The 21,012-nt window shown below is 55.9% G+C and overlaps 2 protein-coding genes across 6 annotated transcripts; both read right to left on the minus strand.

Moving 5' to 3' along the window:
- Window positions 1-789: 789 nt before the first annotated feature.
- Window positions 790-9,064, minus strand: KRT35 (keratin 35). Its single transcript, XM_045488840.1, has 9 exons — window positions 8,944-9,064; window positions 5,505-5,578; window positions 4,250-5,030; window positions 3,317-3,399; window positions 2,965-3,121; window positions 2,669-2,830; window positions 2,231-2,356; window positions 1,583-1,803; window positions 790-1,293 (listed from the first exon to the last, which is right to left on the minus strand). Exons 3-9 carry the CDS (start codon window positions 4,718-4,720, stop codon window positions 1,146-1,148), a joined length of 1,368 nt encoding a protein of 455 aa, XP_045344796.1. The 5' UTR covers window positions 4,721-5,030; window positions 5,505-5,578; window positions 8,944-9,064; the 3' UTR covers window positions 790-1,145.
- A 1,808-nt stretch (window positions 9,065-10,872) lies between these two features.
- Window positions 10,873-20,367, minus strand: KRT36 (keratin 36). 5 transcript variants are annotated; one of them, XM_045488836.1, is made up of 9 exons: window positions 20,226-20,367; window positions 16,869-17,018; window positions 14,201-16,719; window positions 13,419-13,501; window positions 12,998-13,154; window positions 12,302-12,463; window positions 12,064-12,189; window positions 11,665-11,885; window positions 10,873-11,270 (listed from the first exon to the last, which is right to left on the minus strand). In XM_045488836.1, the coding sequence occupies exons 3-9, from the start codon at window positions 14,657-14,659 to the stop codon at window positions 11,075-11,077; spliced, it is 1,404 nt and encodes a 467-aa protein (XP_045344792.1). In that variant the 5' UTR covers window positions 14,660-16,719; window positions 16,869-17,018; window positions 20,226-20,367; the 3' UTR covers window positions 10,873-11,074. The 5 variants fall into 5 exon arrangements, with proteins under 5 accessions (XP_045344792.1, XP_045344794.1, XP_045344793.1 ...); XM_045488838.1 differs by having other exon boundaries at window positions 14,201-15,729; window positions 16,588-17,018; XM_045488837.1 differs by having other exon boundaries at window positions 14,201-15,848; window positions 16,588-17,018.
- Between the last annotated feature and the right edge of the window lie 645 nt (window positions 20,368-21,012).

The following is a 21,012-nucleotide window of genomic DNA, read 5'->3' on the forward strand; positions in this document are numbered from 1 at the left end:
GTGGTGCTGTTGGCATCTTATGCATAGCACAGGGCTATCTGGAGAAACCGGCCTTCCTTTCTGCCTGAGAAAGTTTTACCTTCGTCTCCATTTCCCATTGGGATCCACGGAGCTTGGTATTTACCTGGTCTGGACATAAATGAGAGCCTTTGGGCCAAGATGCTGGGAGCGCCCACTGCCATGCAGAAATGCTCTGAGGCCCAAAGGTGCTGCGTGTGGTAACAGGTTCCAAAGGCACACAGCACATGATGAGCCTCTTATGGACAAGAATCTCTAAATCGTGGGTGGAACTCACAAAGGCGGGCTCACTCTCCCATCTGCTTTTGATGGGGTGTGGGTTTTTAGGGTGCTTGCTGGACCGGGGGGCTGTGGGAAAGTTCTGCAGCGGAAGAAAGAAACGAAAGTCCCCTGGGTGTGGGATTTACATGTTGCTGCTCTTATGAGAACCCCAGACATGAAATGAAAAGCAGCCTAAGATGCTTCACAACGCACTGGCCTCGGCTTTATCCTCCCTCCTCTGGGATGTAGTCTCCTGAATAGACTAAGAAGGGTAGTGGGAAGGGGCTGGTAACACGGGTCACCACATCAGAACCTTGGAGAAGCGTCTTCTTCATCAGGAAAGCGGAGCAGCTGAGCAAGAAACCCCACTGTACACCCTTATCCACCCCAAACAGGGTCACAGGGGCCCTGTCATCCCCAGGGTCATACATGGTCAAACAGCCCTGTTTGTCAGCCCAGGGGTCAGCCCTCTTCACCCAGCAGAGACACAAAACAACAATACCAGCGTGGTGCCAGTCAGGCGTCAAGAGCCAAAGCAAATGCACTTTATTATGCTGCCCACACAAGCCCTCTATTGCATTTCAGAACCCACTAAAAGAGCGCCCAGAAGGAAAACCTGACCCAGGAGGCAGCCTGAGAACAGAGAGCCTGGCTGGCACCCATTGAAATGATGAGGAGTTGAGGCTTTCGGGGGTGACCAGCCTTAATGACAAGCTTTGAGAGACTTTGAGGCATGTATTTGCAGTGAGACCGCTCAGGGCCAGGCCCCAGGGCCCTGGGCTCCGCACAGAGAGAGGGGATTGGGCTTTAGGGTTAGGGTTGAAAAGAGGCCAAGCCTAAGCCCTGGAGACAATGGCCAGTCACTCTCAGAACCGGCCCCCCGGGCAGGGCACACAGATGGGGCGGGGGCTGCAGGTTGTGCGGACAGCGCCCGGACCACAGGAGGCCGCAGGAAGACAGGGGAGGCAGGCCTTGGAAGGCGAGTGGTCAGGAGCACACGGGTTACAGGGCAGCCTAAGAGGAAGGAAAAGTTCCGATTACTATGATTTCCCAGTTGCTGTTTTCAGTAACTCAGAGCACCTTAAAAATCACCTAGTCCTACCCCCCGGTTTTGTCAATGGGGAGACAGAGTCCCAGAGAGAAAAAGGACTTGCCGGGGTCACGTGATGAATTTGTAATAAGACCAGAACTAAAGCCCCAGGGCTCCTGCCTCCAAATACCGGGCCCTTCCCAGGCACCATGCCGTCTCCCCAGATTTTGCAGACCACATTCGGAAGACGGGGGAGCCTGCGGCGCCACTCACTTGCAGTCCTCGCTCTCCAGCAGGCCCCGGTACGTGTTGATCTCGCCCTCCAGCCGGGCCCGCACGTCCAGCAGCACCTGGTACTCCTGGTTCTGCCGCTCCAGGTCAGCCCGGATCTCGGCCAACTGGGCCTCCACGTTGCTGATCAGGCACTGCATCTGGGCCAGCTGGGAGCTGTAGCGTGCCTCGGTCTCCGCCAGGGTGGATTCCAAAGCATCTCTCTGTGAGGACAAGGATTGGGGAGGGAAGACAAAGGTGGGAGGTCCGAGAAGGAGCAGGGAATCACTTTGAGCCAGGATGCGCCACCACTGGGCATCTCATTTGAGATAGCCAATGAGCCCCCGTAGTCCCCCTGATCTGGAGAGTAGCTCCCCTATTAACAACACCTCCGAGTAACTGACAATTACTCAGAATGAATCTACAAGAGCTGCTGCCAGGACATGTCGGTTGCTATAGGTCTCCTGTGTTTTACCTCTGGGACGTTTGTGAATGGGGGCTGGGACCTCATTCCCTCTACACAGAAAGTCCCTGATGCTTAAGACCTTGAACCCCCGGAGCCTGCCTGTGTGTTCAGAGCATGGAAGCCCAGGAGGCTCATGTGCTGCCGGGTTTGGTCCCCCAGCAGCCTTGCTCAAGGCCCGGGCTCACCATGCTCTGCTGGGCCTGCAGCTCGATCTCCAGGGCATTGACCGTGCGTCTCAGCTCGATGATCTCTGCCTGGCAGGACTGCAGCTGCTCTGAGCTGGACACCACCTGCTGGTTCAGCTCCTCCGTCTGAAACATACACACACAGGACCTGGTCAGGAACGTCGGGACTCAGCTTCAGGAAGAGGTCTACAGAGGCCACACAGAATCATGAGCCAAGAAGGACCTTCCAGAACACCAGTCCATCCCCTTCATTTCATCCCCATTTCAGTAACGTCCCTGAGGACATTATTGCTTAGAGGACAGCAACCTGCCCAACGCGCATAGTGAGGTCGAAACAGAGCTGGGGCTCAGACTCAGCTTCTTCGTTCAGAGCCCCAAGGTCAATTCTGTTTGACCCACCTTGTGTCTCCGTTGCACTGACTGTTTCCAGGCACGTACCTGGGTGTTGAACCATTCTTCAGCATCACGGCGGTTATTCTCCACCAGGGTCTCATACTGGCATCTCATCTCATCCAGAACACGGTTCAGGTCAACAGGCGGGGCAGCGTCCACCTCGACATTGAGCCGGTCACCAAGCTGGCACCGAAGTGAGTTCACTTCCTGTGGCACAGATCAGGGTCAGCACTAACTTTCCCAGCTGGCTGCCTCGCTCACCCTCCTCCCCTGTGCCTACCTGCTCCCGATGTTCACCTTCTTCCCCATGCTCACCTGCTCACCTCCTCCCCTGTGCTCACCTCCTCGTGGTTCTTCTTGAGGCACAGCAGCTCCTCCTTCAGGGACTCCACCTGGGCCTCCAGGTCGGCCTTGCACAGGGTCAGATCGTCCAGGATCCTGCGCAGGCCGTTCATGTCTGACTCCACCAGCTGCCGCATGGACAGCTCCGTCTCGTACCTGGCAGGCGCATAACAGGGTGCCTGAAGCTACGTCTCCTTTTATGTCCAAGTCAGATCCCACCCCAGGCTGGCCTGGTTCTGTGTGTCCCATCTTAATGCCTCAGCGACTTTAGTGCGGCCAAAACCCTGAGTCCTGGCCTCACCCATGTCCATTTCTACCAGCCCCCGGCCAAGGAGCCAGCAGAACACTCACTTGGTTCTGAAGTCGTCTGCGGCCAGCTTGGCGTTGTCGATCTGCACCACGAGCCTGGCGTTCTCTGCCTTGGTGCACAGGGTCTGGGGCAATAGAGAAGTGACATCAGGGCAAGGAAGGACATTCTGTCAGCTGGAGCTCCCCAAAGCTGCCAAGGGCCACCTCCGGAGGGAGTCAGCCATCTCGGGACTCCCGGCAGCTGAGGCTCCTCGAAGGCTTATTACGGGTACGCAGAGGGGGTCAGAGAAGGAAGCCTCGGCAGCCTCTGAGACCCGTAACCTGGCTTGGACAGGGGCAGATGGAGAAAGGCTCCAGCAAAGACTGGCATGGTGGCTGCCTCTTGTCTTCCTGTCTCCAGACCACTGGGGGCTCAGGGTGGGTCATGAACAACAGCGTACTCTGTGATTCCTTGGTCACAAATGGTCCCTCCCAGGAGGCAGCTGGGACTTTCAGGGGATGTGGGCTGGACAAGAAGGAAACATCTGACGGGCCCTTTCTTCCCTGAGTTCTTTATAGAAAACCTGATGTGCACCAAACAAATCAAGTCCAAGCTCCTCACCTTAAAAAAAAAAAAAAAAAAAATGAAGAAATTAAAACTCAAAGAGGTAGGCCATGCTAGCAAAGGTTACACAGTCCGTCAGTTCACGGAGCCTGTGTTCAAACTCTGGCTCCACCAACTGCCAGCTGGACCCCCCAGAATAAGTCACTTAACCAGCCTCAGCTTCAGTTGTTCTCTTCTGTAAAATGGGCTAACGAGACCTCTCTCATCAGATGACGGGGAGGAGCAAATGAGGCCACAGGTGTGAACATGCCCTGCGACCTCTCTCAAGTACCCCGTGGGAGCAGGGCTACCGCCACAGCTGCTCTGGCTTCCCCGTCCCGTGCTGGTGACAGCAGACTCCCGGGCAGCCAAAGCCACTCTGGACGTCTCACCTTCTTCTGGAGCTCCTCGATGGTCCGGAAGTAGGACTGGTAGTCGGGGCACAGGAAGGGCACCTGCTGCTCACACCACTCCCGGATGCGGCTCTCCAGGCTGGCGTTGTCCCGCTCCAGCTGGCGCACCTTCTCCAGGTAGCTGGCCAGGCGGTCGTTCAGGGACTGCATGGTCTCCTTCTCGCTGCCGGCGAGGACGCCTTCCCCGAACCAGCCCCCACCCACGCTGGAGCTGGTGGCAAAGCCTCCGTACGGGAGGCAGAGAGCGGGCAGGCAGCTGGCCGCCCTGCAGCCGCTCCGGCCCAGCCCCACGGAGCACGCAGAGAAGCTCCGGGGCCCGGGGGAGAGGCTGGGGAGCTTGCAGGAGCCACTGGAGTACATTGCGGACACGCGAGCGGAGCCCCCGCCGGCCGCTCCCAGGCCCTTGAGAGACCCCGAAGAGAAGCTGGCCTTCAGGCACTTGGAAGCCATTGACCTCAGCCGCCCAGACACGAGCGATCGGTCTTCGAGGCCAGGCGCCCCCCCAGTGTGGACAAGCAGCCCTTCACCCCGCGTTTATATCTCTGCCCCAGTGGGCGTTGGCCTTTACAAAGGGTTTGCTCCTCATTAAAGTTAATACCACTTTCTAGAAGAACCCCTCATTACCCTGTTATTTAGCTTCCCGTGAACGTTTTCCGGCCTCATAAATCGGGAGCCCCGTTGAACTGGTGGCCACGACGAGACGTCTCCTCCGCCCCGTGTTGCCGGGAAGACCAAGCATCCGTCAGTTCTTCAAAGGGGCCTGTCATCCGAGCCCAGACCTCATCAGCCTCCGCCTTAGGAGGTGTGGGAACCCACAGCCACGATCTTGACTTTCTCCAGCATTATCTCCTTTTATGGGCCCAAGGAAGTAGAGGAGGCCTCTGGGTTGGCCCCTGGGTGTTGGAAAAGCAAGCCCGGCTGTTGCAGGAAACAAAGACCTCGTGCCCAAGGAGACACAGAAGGCTCTAGAATGGCCCAGAAATGTGGCAATTGGTGACCAACTATCCCAGTTTCCTCAGGACTGTTCTGGATTTAGTGCTAAAAGCCCCATATCTCTGAGAACCCCTCAGTCTCCTGCAAAATGGGAGAGTTGGTCACCCCAGACAGAGCAGAGCCTTGGGGTGAGACCCCCACTCCCTCCCTCACCAGGAAATATGGCTGGTTGTATAGCCCTACCATCAGCCAAAACAACTAGAGGTCAGCCTACTGAGCGCCTGTCCATGGTCGCACTTACCATGTGTAGGAAGGTATGTCTTCCCACACCCCAGCCAAAAAGTGGAGAAGCCTTTCTTGCTGGCTGCCTCGGGACTGAGGGGGAGAACGGAGACATGATTCACAGACCTCATCAGAAGACACAGTCGGATCTTCAGAGTTTTATCTCTGCTGCAGGAGCTGTCTGGACTGATGTCCAGAAAGCTTGACTAGGGGTGGAGTGTATTTTTCCAGAACGTCCCATCTGCCAAGCGAGTGAGGCCTGGGAGAGGGTCTGGGAGCCGAGCCAGAGGGCAGGCGGAGCCCTGTGGGATTTGCCTTCCAGTCTGCCCTGCAGTTCGGGGCCCTGCCGACTCTTCTGGAGACACGTTTCACCTTCCCATCAGGAGAACGGCCGTGAGCTGAGCGCCAGCAGCCTTCCCGGTACATGGTCTCGCTTCACCTCCATGTTGTCCTGTGAGCCCAGGCTTGTCATCCCCACCTCAGAGCCGAGGAACCCAAGACCCAGGGATGATAAGAGCTTGCCAAAGTGCCACCGCCTAGTGACCGTCAGAGCCAAGATGCCCTCTCCACCACACCACCCGCCTCCGCCTCTGCTGGGACCCCCTCCCGGGCTGCCAGGTACGGCTGGGCTCTGCAAAGGACAGAAAGAACGAATAGTGTGGGCTCCACAAGGGGATGACCAATAGCCTCTGGTGTCCCAGGAGAAGCAGCTCAGAAGCATGTGAACTCTGCGAGTTCCAATCCCAGTCCCAACATGTACCAACCGTGTGCTTGAATTTCTCCCCATCCCTCTCTGTTTCCTCCTCTGTAAAGTGGCAAGAAGATAACAACACCTACTTCCTAGGGCTGCTCTGAGGATTAAAAAGCAGAAACAGCACCTGCTCACGGGAAGTGCTCGGGAACGCCAACCGCTGTGATGGGCGGAGTCTTGCTGTGCTCAGACTGACAACGCTAAGAAGCTGTCACTAGGGAGTGTAGATGGGCTCTGAGCACCTAGGCCACCATCCCATAGGCCAGGTGCGTGCGTTTGGGGGCCCTCAGATATAGAACTCTCGTGAGTCACCATGCCCTTCCCACATCCAGGAGCCTGGTGTGACCAGCACCCGCCCAGCACAGTTCCAGGGCCAGTTGGCTGCCTCACCTTCTCCTCCCTGGAAATCCATGCCTCAGTGCAAAGGACGCGGCTGAGCTAAGAGCCTGGATGAGCCTCCTCTGGTGTTCGGATTTCCCATCCATGTGAGCACAGGGCTCCACCCCAGCCCTGCTAAGCGTCCTGTGCTCTGGGCTCAAGGGCCACCCTGGATCCACAGGGCCCAGAGAAGCCACAGCAACAAAGGCCTGGGAAGCCCCATGCTGTTTATACCTGTGACCCCTGGGAGGGGGGGGCGGTCACATGGGTTCGTAGAAAGGGCTCCACACCTGTGCTGCCCGGAACGGGTTTGCCTCCCCGACACAGCCCTGTTAAAGGCAAGGCTGATGGCACTAAGTACCTGCCAGGCCCCATGCTGAGCTCTCTCCAAGCATTCTCTCATTCATTGCTCACAACAGTCTCATGAGATTGGCATCACCAGTATCCCCCATTTAGTAGATGAGTAAACTAAGACTTGGAATGTTTCAGAAGCCTACCCCACTCGAGCCCAGCTTTACCCTCCTGGCTCTGAACGCCCATGGCAGTGACTGGTGGTTGATCTGCTGGCCCTCCCTTCACTGATACCCTCCAATTGTCTTGTGTTTGAGCCGTGTCTTCCCAGGGAGACTGTTTTGGGGGCAAAGACAGACCTCCTACTTCTTTTGAAATCTCTATAGTTCAAGCATGGAGCTGGGCTCCCAGATGTCTCAGAATGAAAGAATAAATGAAAGGAAGAATGAATGAATGAATGAATGAATGAATGAGTGAATGAATGCTTGGCCCATGGTAAGTTGTGCTAAGTGAGAAAGAAAAGAAAGGATTTTGAGAGAAAAGGAACATTAAAACGGGGGGCAGGGGGGATAAGGAAGGGAGGGGGAAAAAAGTGGGTAGGGAGCTGGGAGGGAAAAAACACTTCCAAAGTCAGACTTACTATCCCTACTGTTATAGATGAGGAAACTGAGGCTCAGAGATTGGGCAGCTCTGTGTAGGGGAGCAGCACTGCCCAGACTAACACTAACAAAGTGTTCTCTGGGCCAAAAGCCATTCTGCCAAAGGGAGACAGGCCCATAAGCCTATTCTGTGGCTAAAAATTCTTGATAAGTTTTTTTAGATAATTTTATAAGACATATAAGTAATATTTTTAAAGCTATGAAGTAGCCTCTAAATCATTCTGGTCTATTCCCATTCTTCCTCAGCATTCTTTTTACTAAAAGGAAATAATGACCTAGAACGCCTTATCTGCAAGAACCAATCTTGTTAGTAAGCATCCTAATTACTTTTCCGACAGGACCTGTGCACCCCGCCAAGGTAGGGTCTGTGCTGTCCCCAGAACATGCCGTGGGTGCACTTGGCCATACTTTAAAATACCTTTGCCCTCCTCCTTCCTGCTCTGCCCATCCTTCAAAGCTTCCAATAATTCCAAATCTCCCCTAAACCCCCAGCTCTCAATGACCTCTCCCCATCCTGAGAACCCAAGAGCCTGCCCCACACCCACACCCGCCATGCCTGGTGCTGCATGGAGAGTAGGCGGCTGTCTCCCCAGCTGGACGATCAGCTTCTTGAGGACTGAAGGGCCCGTGACCCACCGTTTGATCCAGCTGCTTCCCCCGCACCCCCTCTTCTCCCTGGATGTTCCCCTGCATTAGCACTTTTTTCATGCATGAGGTGTTGGTTGATTAATTGATTGGAGCATGAGAAAGATAGCCAGATAGCAGCTCTGCAAGTATAAACAAGATGAGAACCACCTTGAAATAAAGGATTATGTTCACTCTGGAGGAATTTGATAAAATGTAAATGTGTGATATCATCTCTCCCTTGGTGTCAAAAAAGAGCAATGACCTAGGAGTCAAAAGGCCTGCAAGGGTGTCCTATCTGCCCTTTACTGTGCCGGTGCCGGTCCCCAGCAGCGCTGAGCAGAAGTGCTGAGTTCTGGTTTCCACAGCAGTTAGTGATTTAAACTGGAACCCAGTTAAGTGTGGGTGTGAGGTCGAGGATAGGAGGGGTTCCTTAACCAGTGCAGATACTCTGAAATTTCTTTTTTTTTTTTTTTTTTTTAATGTTTATTTATTTTAGAGAGAGAGAGAAAGAGACAGAGCCCAGGCGGGGGAGGAGCAGAGAGAGAGGGAGACACAGAATACGAAGTAGGCTCCAGGCTCTGAGCTGTCAGCACCGAGCCCAACGCAGGGCTTGAACCCACCAACTCGAGATAATGACCTGAGTCGAAGTCCGACGCTTAACGGGTGTTATCAGTCAGGTTTCTCCAGAGAAACAGAACCAATAGGATGGAAAGGAAAAAAAAAAAATAATATATATATATATATGGACTCACATAGTTGTGGAGAGGCTTGCAAATCTGAGATCCGTAGGACAGGCTGGCAGCTGGAAACTCAGCAGGATCTCTGTGTTACACTCTTGGACTGAGCCACCCAGGCGCCCTGATGCTCTGAAATGTCATAAACAGCTAGACAACGCTACATAAAGAAAGTGCCTACAGGGGCACCCGGGTGGCTCAGTCAGTTAAGCGACTGACTCTTTTTTTTTTTTTTTAATGTTTAATTTTGAGAGAGAGAGAGAGAGAGAGAGACAGAGCGTGAGCAGGGGAGGGGCAGAGAGAGACAGAGACACAGAATCCGAAGCAGGCCCCAGGCTCTGAGCTGTCAGCATAAAGCCCAACACGGGGCTCGAATTCACCAATCGTGAGATCATGACCTGAGCCAAAGTCGGACGCTTAACCGACTGAGCCCCCCAGGTGCCCCAGTGACTGACTCTTGATTTCCGCTCAGGTCATGATCATGTGGTTGTGGGAGTGAGCCCGCGTTAGACCCCTCACTGAGGGTGGAGACTGCTTGGGATTCTGTCTCTCCCTCCCTCTCTCTCTCTCTCTCTGTCCCTCACCCACTCGTGTTCTCTCTCTCTCTCTCTCAAAATAAACTTTACAAAAAGAAGAAAAGAAAGCACCTACAGCCACACAGGGCAGTCTGAGTGCCTGAGACAAGGCTGTGAGTGCACCCCATAAGCTGTAGAGGGCACACATAAAGGGGACACGCTGTACGACAGAGTGAGGTGCTGACAGTGTGATTATTTGCCAGGATACACGACCCGGTGTGGTCTGTCTGCTTGCAATAGCGGGGCAGCTCGAGCGGTGGCCAGAACAGAGGGCTCAGTCCACCTCCCGCTCCCTGGCCGTCTCCACACACCAGCAAACAGGGCTGGGATGTGCTCTGTGCACACCCTGCGGCCCCCCGTCTCCAGAGCCTCAGGCCAGAGCAGGGAGTGGCAGACATCAGCCCCCAGAGCAGGAGCATGGAGTACCGGGGGAAGCGGGGCCTGACCAGTAGGTAGCAATGATTCAGGTTGGGTGGAGGTGGGGAGAGACACTACGCGCTGGGAAGAGGACCAGAGTCAGAATCAGAATAGCTGGACGATGGCCTCTTCTCTGCCACTCCCTGCTGTGTGGCCTAAGGAAAGTCACTGTCCACTCTGGGCCTGTCTTCTCAACTAAAGAATAAATCAGGGGGGCAAAGAAGACATGGGGCCCTCAGACTTCTCACAGGCCATGCGTCTCTGACCAGAGTGGCGTCCAGGGTCCGGCACCATTAGGCTGGATGCCCAGAAGGGCAGAGCTCAGCCAGTAGACTTTGGGGCACTCTGACCTCTACCCCACAGAGAGGTTCCCTCCCGCCTGCTCCGTGTTTCACCCCCCACACTTCACTGTCCCTGTTGCCCTTCATTCAGCCCTGTATCCAGGTCTGGGGACAGAGGGTCACCTGGCCCTCCTGCCTTCATCTTCCAGCTCCCCTCCCCGAAGTGGTCTGCCCAGGCTGGCTGCCTGCCGTTTGCCTCTCCCTGGTTGGTCCCTCTCCCAAACTGGCACCGGTGTTAGGCCTGAGGGTGGGCCAACAGGTCAGTGGAAGCTGGACTAAGGAGGAGAAGCTAAAGGGAAGGACAGGGAGCCACGAGATCCAGGCAGGGTGACCAAGGAGGGCTGGCTTGGGAGCCTTTGCAGGGCCACCAGGTGGGTACCCATGGGCAAGGCTGAAGCTGTGGGTAATGGCTGTGCCTGTCTGGATTGGGTGGGTGTCTGTTTTCATGAGCCAGGGCACGAGGTGTCCCCGTTATTAAATATCTTTAATCACCCTGTCACTTCCTACCACTCAGACCCAGAGAAGACAGACGTGAAACCAAAGCCCACAACTTTACTGTGACCCTTGACCAAACATCCCCACTCACTAACCTCATAAGAATAGACAGAGTCACGTTTGCAATGCCAAGAGAACACACTTTATTGGGTAGAATTCCAGGGGAACCTAGTTTTGCCTAAAAGCAGTTAAGTCCAGAAACACAATATAAGAAGTCATTTTGGTAGAAAAAAAATCTGCTGAGCGGGGAGCCCCTCTAGGGAATGGAGGGGGGGGTCATTTAGAGCCAGGAGCCACAGGGGTGTCCCTCCGGGGGGCTGGCTACAGTGGGCAGGGCTGCAGGTGCTCCCTGGAGGAGACGACCCTCCCGTCTCTGATCTCCTCAGTGATGGTGCGGATCTGGGTGCTGACCTGGGGAGCCGGGCCGCAGGGCACAGCCGGAGCACAGGGCGCAGTCGAGACGTAAGGTACCCTAACGGAAGGCTTGCATTCCGTGGCACAAGGGTGGGCAGGCAGCCTGAGGAAATGAAATCATATCAGAGTGCATTTGGCATCGGGGCATGGGACTGAGATTCATGATAAGCGGATTTAGGGGATAGAGTACAGGTTTAGGATGACAACAACCGATGGCTTCGGTGCCTCTGAAACCCCCGAAGGGCTGCAGGGGGGAAGACGAGGAACTCCCAGCTAAGCACCATGGTGGGAAGGCACTGTGGGGGGGGGGGGGGGGAGGGGGTGTGCGGCTTGTGCCCCTGTAATGACCAAGCTGGGACAAGAAGGGATCTCAAGGGAGAGGTTTTGGATCAATCGCTGTCACCCACTGCAGACTGACACCCTCTCTGAGGCACTGAGGGCTGGTCCCCGGGAGCCCTGTCCCCACGCCTGGCTCTCTGGGGCTCACAGCCACTCACTTGCAGTCCTCGCCCTCCAGCAGGCGGCGGTAGGTGGCGATCTCCGACTCCAGCCGGGCCTTGACGTCCAGCAGCACCTGGTACTCCTGGTTCTGCCGCTCCAGGTCACAGCGGATCTCGGCCAGCTGGGCCTCCACGTTGCTGATCAGGCACTGCATCTGGGCCAGCTGGGAGCTGTAGCGCGCCTCGGTCTCCGCCAGGGTGGATTCCAGGGAGTTCCTCTGGAAGGGGAAAGAGGAAGAGCCGCCAGTGGAAGGGAGTCCCAACCAGAGACCCTGTAGCCCTGGGTATGTGCATATCCTGTGTGATCACGCCCCATCATGAGCCCGCATGCTGAGGCTGGGGGGGTGAGGGCTTTGCCAGGAGCTGTGGCCAGTGACTGGGGCAGAAGCCACCCACCATGCTGTGCTGGGCCTGCAGCTCGATCTCCAGGGCGTTGACCGTGCGTCTCAGCTCGATGATCTCCGTCTGGCAACACTGCAGCTGCTCCGAGCTGGACATCACCTGCTGGTTCAGCTCCTCGGTCTGAGGGCCCAGAGCATGGTCAGACCAAGTGAAGCTACTTTAAAGGGGAACCCCCTGCCCCGGGAGCTGGTGCCCGCCCCCTGCCGCCCCAGCCCAGCGGCCCCAGCCCCACCTGGGTGTTGAACCAGGCCTCCACGTCTCGACGGTTATTCTCCACCAGGGCCTCATACTGGCATCTCATATCATCCAGAATCTTGTTGAGATCCACCGGGGGGGCGGCATCCACCTCCACGTTCAGTCGGTCCCCGAGTTGGCAACGGAGTGTGTTGACTTCCTGCAGAGGGGAGGCAGGATGGCACACGGTTGGGAAAAGGGTGCCGGATTGCGGGTTCCAGTGGCTGGGTTCAAACCCTCCTCCCGCAGGTGCCGGCTGGGTAACGTTAGCATATCAACTTCTCTGAGCCTCGGTCGCCTCACGGGCATACACCTGCCTCCTCTGGGGATTTGGGAGGGTAGGGTGACATGAGGCAAACGTCAGGCAGATAGAATAAATGTTATCAGGCGCTAGCATCCAGAGGGAGATCTCGTGTCATGGGCAGGAGTGTGGGATCTGTGTGACCTCAGGCACGTGACTGAACCCCTCCGTGCCTCGTTTTTCTCATCCGTAAAATGGGATCATTGTGAGGACGAAATGAAGCGAGAACAAAATGCAAAGTGTTTCCAACAAGCTCCGGACACACAGTGTGATGTCAACACATGTCAGCTGGAGCTCCTGGGGGGGTAGCTGTCACAGTTGTTAGCCCCAAGGGTCACCGGGGCCTCCCTGCCGGGTGGGAAACTCCGGAAAGTCGCACGACCCGAGCCTCACCTCCTCGTGGTTCTTCTTGAGGCACAGCAGCTCCTCCTTCAGGGACTCCACCTGGGCCTCCAGGTCGGCCTTGCACAGGGTCAGCTCGTCCAGGATCCTGCGCAGGCCGTTGGTGTCGGCCTCCACCAGCTGCCGCATGGACAGCTCCGTCTCATACCTGCACACACACACACACAACCCTGCTGGGTCTGCAGCGAAGGAGCCACGCACAGGCAGGGTCCCCCACCCTCCGTCAGCTGCGGTGGCTGATTTGGGGTCAGCAGCACGCTGGGCCTTTCCTTTGACCCGGAAGGGATCCAGGGCCTGTGCCGTATTCCCGCTTACGGTTCGGTCTGGCCTCACTCCACCTCCCCAGCTCCCAAGGCCGGGGGGCAGAAGCGAAGGAAGGCACGACGGACCTTCCCCGATGAGGCCCACTCACTTGGTCCGGAAGTCGTCGGCAGCCAGCTTGGCGTTGTCAATCTGCAGGACTAGCCTGGCATTCTCAGCCTTGGTCAGCAGGATCTGGGGAACAAGGGGCGTCCCGGGAGCTAGGAAAGGCCCAGCTCACTGAGGGCATGCTTCTAAGTACCACCGGCACCTTCAGCACGCCCAGCCCTGAGTCCTGAGCCCTGAGCCCAGACATGGAAGGAGCATCAGTCCCAGGAAGGGCATCACTAGAAGTAGGCCCCAGAATGGCACGGTGGGAGGCCTCAGGCTGAGGTGCAAAGGTCCAAGCCAACCCGGATTCAGATTCTGCATCTCACACTCACAGGCTGTGCAATCTCGGGCAAGTCTGATGAACATCCCGGATACTTAACTTCTGCCTCCGTTAAATGGGCCCGGTAACACCCATCTCTCCAAGGTGAGGAACAAGTAATCTAACAGATGGGAAAGCATCAGGCGCTGTGTCTCCATCTGGTAGAGGCTGGGTACATGTTATTGCCCTTCCTATAGCTAAGACAGCCAGGGGAGGAGAGGGATGGCTGGCATAGACGCACTTAGCAAGAGACTCACAGAGAGGTCTGGGTCCCCCCGCCCGCCCCAGAAAACCAGAAACCCCAGAGACAATCTTGCCCTGAACAGAGAATTCCCTAAGAGGTCCTAAGAATTCTCATCTGTCTGTAGTCCCTTGGAATGAGACAGGATCCTCCCCCCCCCCCACCCACCACCCCACTCCCAGCCAGGGCTGGGGATGCTGGGGAGGGGCCAGGTCCCCATTACCTTCTGCTGGAGGTCCTCGATGGTCTTGAAATACGACTGGTAGTCTGGGCAGATGTACGGGATCTGAGACTCATACCACTCCCGGATCCTGGTCTCCAGCTCCGCGTTCTCCCGCTCCAGCTGGCGCACCTTCTCCAGGTAGCTGGCCAGGCGGTCGTTCAGGAACTGCATGGTCTCCTTCTCGTTGCCATTGAAGGCGCCTTCGCAGAACCAGCCCCCGCTCCCAACAAAGCCGGAGGGGTAGCAGCCAGCGGCCAGGTAGGAGCCGGGCAGGCAGCTCCCGAGGCTGGAGAGGCCCAGCCTGATGGAGGAGGCAGACCCCACGGCACCAGCAAGACTGGGGACCCTGCAGGAGCCCACAGAGCGGACGGAGGACACCCGAGAGATGCCGCCTGCCGTGCCACACAGGCCCTTGACAGACCCAGAGGAGAAGACCGGGGAGCAGACCTGGGTGGCCATGATCCTAGCAGAGGCAGGTCACAGTGAAGCAAGGAGCTCAGGTTCTAGACTCTCAAGGCCTCTCTGGGGTGTTTATATACAGTCTCCATGGGGTGTTGGCGTGTTTCTCTTGGGAAAGCCTATTCCTATCCCAGAAAGCTAATCTCATCAGAATGTGATTTTTTTTTTGCTACCCTTCCAGAATTTCTTAGCTTGTAAAAAATTAAAAAAAAAAAAAAATTTGAATTTTGTTTGCTAAGTCAGGACTCTCGTGTGTTGTCATTTCCTGTCAGAATATGAATTTTATTGCGTCTTCAAAGTCTTTGCACCAGATCCCATAAATCGGGAGTGGCCTCACAAATGACACTTGGTTCCTGCTCTCTCTGCGTGCCTTCCCCGGAGCAGCCCAGTCTGTCCGCTCGTCACCCCCTGTCCACGTCCCCGGCCTCACAGGTGCTCCCCTGCGCCTGGGCCCCTGGGACGGCTAAAAGGGAAGGACAATTCCCGGAGCTGCTGTGTTCAGGACCCGTAGTCACTTCATTCACACCACACAACAATCCTGGGAGGCGGCCAGTCCTGTCTCCATGGCACCGATGGTGACATGGCAGCGAGTGACAGAGCTTGGAACGGAGACCAGGTCTCCCAGACCCCAAATCCTGTACTCCTGTGTTCCCACTGCTTCTCTCACACAACCAAGGTCAAGTGCAGGCACCCAGAATCTGGGACCCAGAGACCCAGGTCCAAATGGTGGCTCTGCGGATAATCGGTCCTGCGATGGGAACACGTGGTGTACCTCGGTGTCCTCATCAGGACAGTGCAGGTCATCAGCCTGCCCTGCCTGCTTCCCACAGATACGAGAAGAATCGAACGGAACAGAGGTAAGAGTATTTTGAAAACCCCTGTGCGCTCTAGAAACACTGCTTACACAGGACAGTCTTTGATGATGGTTTGTGGCTGTGGCCGGCAAAGGATCGCGCGTGTGAGCCCTCCAAGGGCGGCCCTGGAGGGCAGTGTCCTTTGTGACCCGCAGGTCTCTGAACCTGGGAGAGTAGAATCAGGACCCTGGGCAGCCTCCACCGTCCCCCTAGGCCCTGAGAGACGGCTCAGTGCAGATGACAGGAGATGGTCAATGCAGACGCGTTGGACAGGGAAGGAAAAAATGAGAATAAACAAAGCACCGCCAGATAATTAAGCAAGCTGGGAGGAGCACCTGAGAATTTAACCACCAAAAGTAAACTCCGTCTGCCGCCTCGCAAAGTGGGATTTCCCAAGGCTCAGGCGACCCGCTCCCTCTTCTCCCACACAGACTTGGTTTGCAAGACTGGCGTTTATGGAAGCATTTATGTGATACTGAAGTTGTAATTTAGCAACCTCTTAAAACGCTTTATAAGCTTCTCTCTGAAATTACTCAGGAGGGTTGGCTGTGATGCCCATGCCTCACCCACTCCGGCAGACACTTCGACAGGATGCCTGACAACGCCCCCTCCCCCACCGGGAGCGGAAAGGGGGACATTAGGCCCCCAGAGCTCTGGATGCCACGGAACCAGGTCCTCACAGCGGCCCCGTCTTCCAGCAGAGCCTAGGATGGGGCTGTCCCTGGGGTTTCTCAACCTCAGCACTGACATCGTAGACTACATAATTCCTTATGGGTGGGGAGGCTTCCGGTACATCGTAAAATGTCAGCAGCGTCCCTGGATTCTATCACCAGATGCCAGTAGCAACCCCCTCCCCCAGTTGTGGCAATCCGAGATGTCCCCAGACACTGCCAAATATCCCCTGGGAGGCCAAACCCCCTCCCCAGTTGACAACCACTGACCATCAGGACAGGGGCTCTGACCAGACCTCCCATAAATGCCCCCCTCTGATTTCTAGGACAACTCACGCAGAGTCTGGCTGTCACTGTGGGGCCCACTCAGGCAAGTCCCTAAAGCACCCATGCTTCAACTTACCTTATGTGGGACACAGCGTGCTCTTCCAAGGGCAGCCCTTCCAAGGCCTGGCACGGCTCTTCTCCGGGGCCTCTGGCTGCCAGGCATCTGAAGTTTCTGGGTTTTTTCACCCCTCCGCTGAACGATCCATATCTGAAGATGATTCCAGGTTTCCTTCAGGGCAACCGAGCGGGCAGGTGTCTGATGCTCTGTTCCCATCGCTCCCAGCCTGTGCATCAGGTTGGCCGCCAAGGGCCAGAGTCCAGGCAGGTGTCTCCCAGGCTATGAGGAGAGGCACGTACCTCTCCTGCAGCGGGTGACAAGCGGGTCAGAGAAGGGCTTTTGGTCGCGCTGGGTCCTCTGCCTTTCTCCATGTTGCAAACTGCGAGGCCACCCCTCGGAGGGAAGTGTGGAGGGGGCTTCACGGGAGGAATTGCTCTGCTCTCTGCCACCTAGAAGCCGGGGCCATGACAGGATGGAAGTGAGGCCCATGCGGAACAGATGCCCTGCCTGCATCAGGGAAGAGAACCCAGGACTCACAGAGCCACTCGTCTCCCAACACAGCCCCAGGGATCTGCCCACCCCACTCCCCGTGGCGCCCCAGCCTTAGAGAAAATCCCCCCTGTTCGGCATCAAGTAAACCAGGAGTGCCCATTCATCGGGTTTTATTTCCAAATAGAGTCCATTTCAAGACCATTCTTTCTAACATTAATCTAAAGGAGCGCCTGGGTGGCTCAGTCGGTTAAGCGTCTGACTCTTGGTTTCAGCTCAGGTCATGATCTCGCGGTTCATGAGCTCAAGCCCTATATTGGGCTCTGCATTGATGGTGTGGAGCCTGCTTGGTATTCTCTCTCTCCTTCTCTCTGCCCTTCCCCTGCTCCTGCTCTCTTGCTTTCTCTCTCTCTCCTCCAAATAAATAAATAAACTTTACAAAAATAAATAAATAAATAAATACAATACAATACAATACAATACACTGGGCTAAAGGTCAGGGGCCTGGACTCCAAGCCAAGCTCTGCCCCAAACTTCCCAAGTGACCCCCGTCCATTCCAGGCCCCAGAGCCCCAACCTGAAGAGGAAATGCCCAGACAAGGCAAGCTTGAGGCCCTCTTCCATCTCAGACATTATAGGATTTGAGGCCTAGGCATTTCCTGTGGAGGGGGCCAGGAGTCACCTGCACGTGTCCATGACTCATTCACCACCCCCCAACAGCCACCATCCCGCTTCTTTGCCACTAGCCTGGAGAATAAAAGAACGGAGAGGAGTTACAGAGATTCCAGCTTATGACATGACTGAGTTTTCTTGTTGTTTTTTTGTTTTTGTTTTTGCAAACCCTCTTGGACCTCAGGCCACCCTTTGCTTCCACGCCTCCACCAGAGCAAAGGCATGGGCTTCCTCGGGGCCTGCCCTCGTAGGCAGAGGCCACACGAACCCACCTCCTGGGGCTGTTCCCCAGAAGCCCCCATTTGGAGGTACAGAGTCACCAGGATGTTGAGCCAGCACCCCAGCACGTCCAGGCTGAAATGACATCTCTGGCCAACTGAGCCAGGGACACGGCTTTGCCAAAGAAGGGGCTCAGAGGGTCTCAGGCTGGCCCACAGGGGCCCGGGGCCTGAACTCAGGCAGACCTGGGTAGTTGAAGCTACTCAGCCACTCTGAGCCTCAGTTTTTCCAGGAGGAACCACAGTCACAGGATTGTGAGAAGTAAACATGCTTGATGAACAGGAACTTGTGTCACAGATTTGAGAGATCAAAACTGTTCTTAGAACCCAGATAGCCTAAGCTCCAGCCAAATGCTGTATCCAGGGGCTCAAATCACTCACCCTGGTTTCATGGGATGCAGCCCAGCTGTGCAAGAAAGACAGCTGATCAAAGAGCAGCAGGAGCCCCCTAGACCAGGACCCTCTGGCCTCTGGCAAGAAGCTAGCACCTTCCAAAAGCTACCCCCACTTCCTGCCAGCACCGGTGCTGGCTTTAGGGCTACAGAGCTGACAGGATGCTCTCTGCCCACCATGGCCCCAGCTTCAGGGTCAAGGGGAGGAGGGGAGGTGCTGCTGTAGGAACATAAAATGTCCTGGCTTTTCCCAAGCCCACCTTGGAAGGCCACCAAGTTCAAAATCAACCACTGGGTTTGTGGATCCTTTTTTGGTTGAAGGAGAAGAAGGAGGAGGAGGAGGAGGAGGAGGAGGAGGAGGAGGAAGGGGAGGAGGAGGAGGAGAAGGGGTATCTGTTCTCAAACGAGCTTCCATCTGGAAGCCAAGGTTCTCCGTGGGCGAAGACCCAAGAAATCAAGCATGAGTCTGCTGCCCAGCTGATCATTCCCTTCAACATAGAAGGGACTGGGCACGGCCTGTCACAGTGGGCCCAAGGAGGAAAGCAGGGTCCCTCTTTTCCTGCTTCTCGGTGCTGGTGCTATAGTTAGAAGCCAGCCTCCACCATCACGTGGAGCCCCAAAGGCATTGGAGGAAGCAGACCATGAACCATGGGGCAGCCAGGTCTCCACAAAAGGGCACAAAAGGAAAAAGGTCACTCAAGAAATACAATCTCTCTCTCTCTCTCTCTCTCTCTCTCTCTCTCTCGGCTTAGGCTTGAGCTTCCTGGTTTTCCTGGTACCTGTTTGATCTTTGACACCCATACACACGGGTCCTGCAGAATTTCTCACTCTAAGAGGCACCTAGGACATGCTGATCCCAAGTCTTCACCTTTCTAGACCCCACCCAGCACCCACCCACCCAGAAACGGGGACACCCACACTGACCTCCATTTCTTCCCCCCACACAACTGCTTTTTCAATTTACTCAAGCGGCAAAGCACCCGGGATTCCCGGCCCCTCCCAGAAATTTCTGTGCCAAATAACCACATCAAAACCCCAGGCCAACTCTGCTGCCAGCTGTGAGATTCTAGTACAGACGTGCAGTAACAGGTACACGAAGTTGACGGAAGCATTATGGGAGGGGGGAATCTTTCAATTAAGACATTTTGAGCCACCAATTCGATTTATCCAAAGAATCAGAGAAAGGTCTCCCCTTTTTTGGTCTTGACTGGAAGAGACTCAGAGCTGTTCCCAGACCTGCTAAGGGCAGGGCGGCCAGATTTTATTAGCAAACAAAACTGCATACAATATTGGGACATACTTGTATTTGAAATCATTCACTGTCTGTCTGTGGTTCCACATTAACTGGGCAAGGCTGCCATCCGGCCCTAGCCAGGCTCAGGACAGTCTGGACACACACTGATGGAACAAAGGGGCGGGGGGGGGTTGTCTCTCCCCACTCCCTGGCTGCCCCTCCGTAGGACCAGGAGCCCATGCCCTGGGACCTCAGGAGAGCTGATGAGTAGGCCACGGCTCCGGGAAGTGGCTCCTCCTGGGGACCCAGGCCTCTACCGGGCTCCCGGGGACATGGCTTCCCAGCATGCTGCTCCTTGTATGGCCCTGAATCCCCACAGAGCCTGGGCCCCACCCAGATCAGGACTTGAAACCCCCACCTCACCAGCTCCAGAACTCCCCCAGAACTCTCATTCCCCCAAAACACAAAAGTACTTTCTCTCCCCCTCGGGTGTCATTTGGCAATCGCCCGGGGCTTCTGGATTCTGCTCCAAACTACCCTTGCTTTGGGGGAGGCCCACAGAGCCACCCCGACCCCAGTCCGCGGCCATACCTCTCCGGTTCTCTCTCACCAGGCTCCGTTCCTGCATCCCAGGACCGACTTCCCTCACCTACAGCCAGCTCTTCCTTCCTGCACAGCTGCATCGGCTGACAGCTCCCATCTGGAAGAGTCCAGGGCCTCCTGCTCGGATCCACTCAGCCCCTAACTCCCCCCACCCAGCTTTTATGGAAAATTCCAGAGCCGTCACTGCTTTCCCTCAAGTGCCTGGAGAACCTGTGGTTTGTGGGAGACGCGGAGCCAGGCCCAGTGGGAGAAAGGAGCGGTACCTCAGCCTCCCGCGTCCACTGGATTCAGGTACCACTTAACTGAACTACAAAGCAAATTTCCCAAACACCCTGTTTAATTGAGTTCCATCGTCCGCATTTACAGGGCCTGGTGTGCACTCGGTCTCAGTACTTCCTACTGACGACGGCGTGTCTGCAAAGCACTGTGGGCTCCAGATTGTAATTAACTCGGCTTTATACTGTGGATTCCGCTTGCAAACTAGGCTGAGATCCTTGGTTGAAAGAAGCCACAGAGTCATCATGGCCGTTCATAAAAATGGGCCAGGAGAGTGAATACCAGCTCTTGGCCAACTCCCCCGCCCCCCTGCCCACCCGCAACAGGAGCCTGTGTGGGTCTGAGGACCCACCCAGCAACCTGATCCTTCCCAAACTCTGCAGAATGGAGTCTGATGTGTGCTCGGCTCGTGCTGGACCCCCCAGAGGAGCTGCTCAAAGGCGTGCCACTCGCATACCCTGCCCCACTCCAGCCACTAAGCCCCAGGAACACCATCCAA

Source organism: Leopardus geoffroyi, chromosome E1, assembly GCF_018350155.1.
Source record: "Leopardus geoffroyi isolate Oge1 chromosome E1, O.geoffroyi_Oge1_pat1.0, whole genome shotgun sequence".
Classification (NCBI taxonomy): domain Eukaryota; kingdom Metazoa; phylum Chordata; class Mammalia; order Carnivora; family Felidae; genus Leopardus; species Leopardus geoffroyi.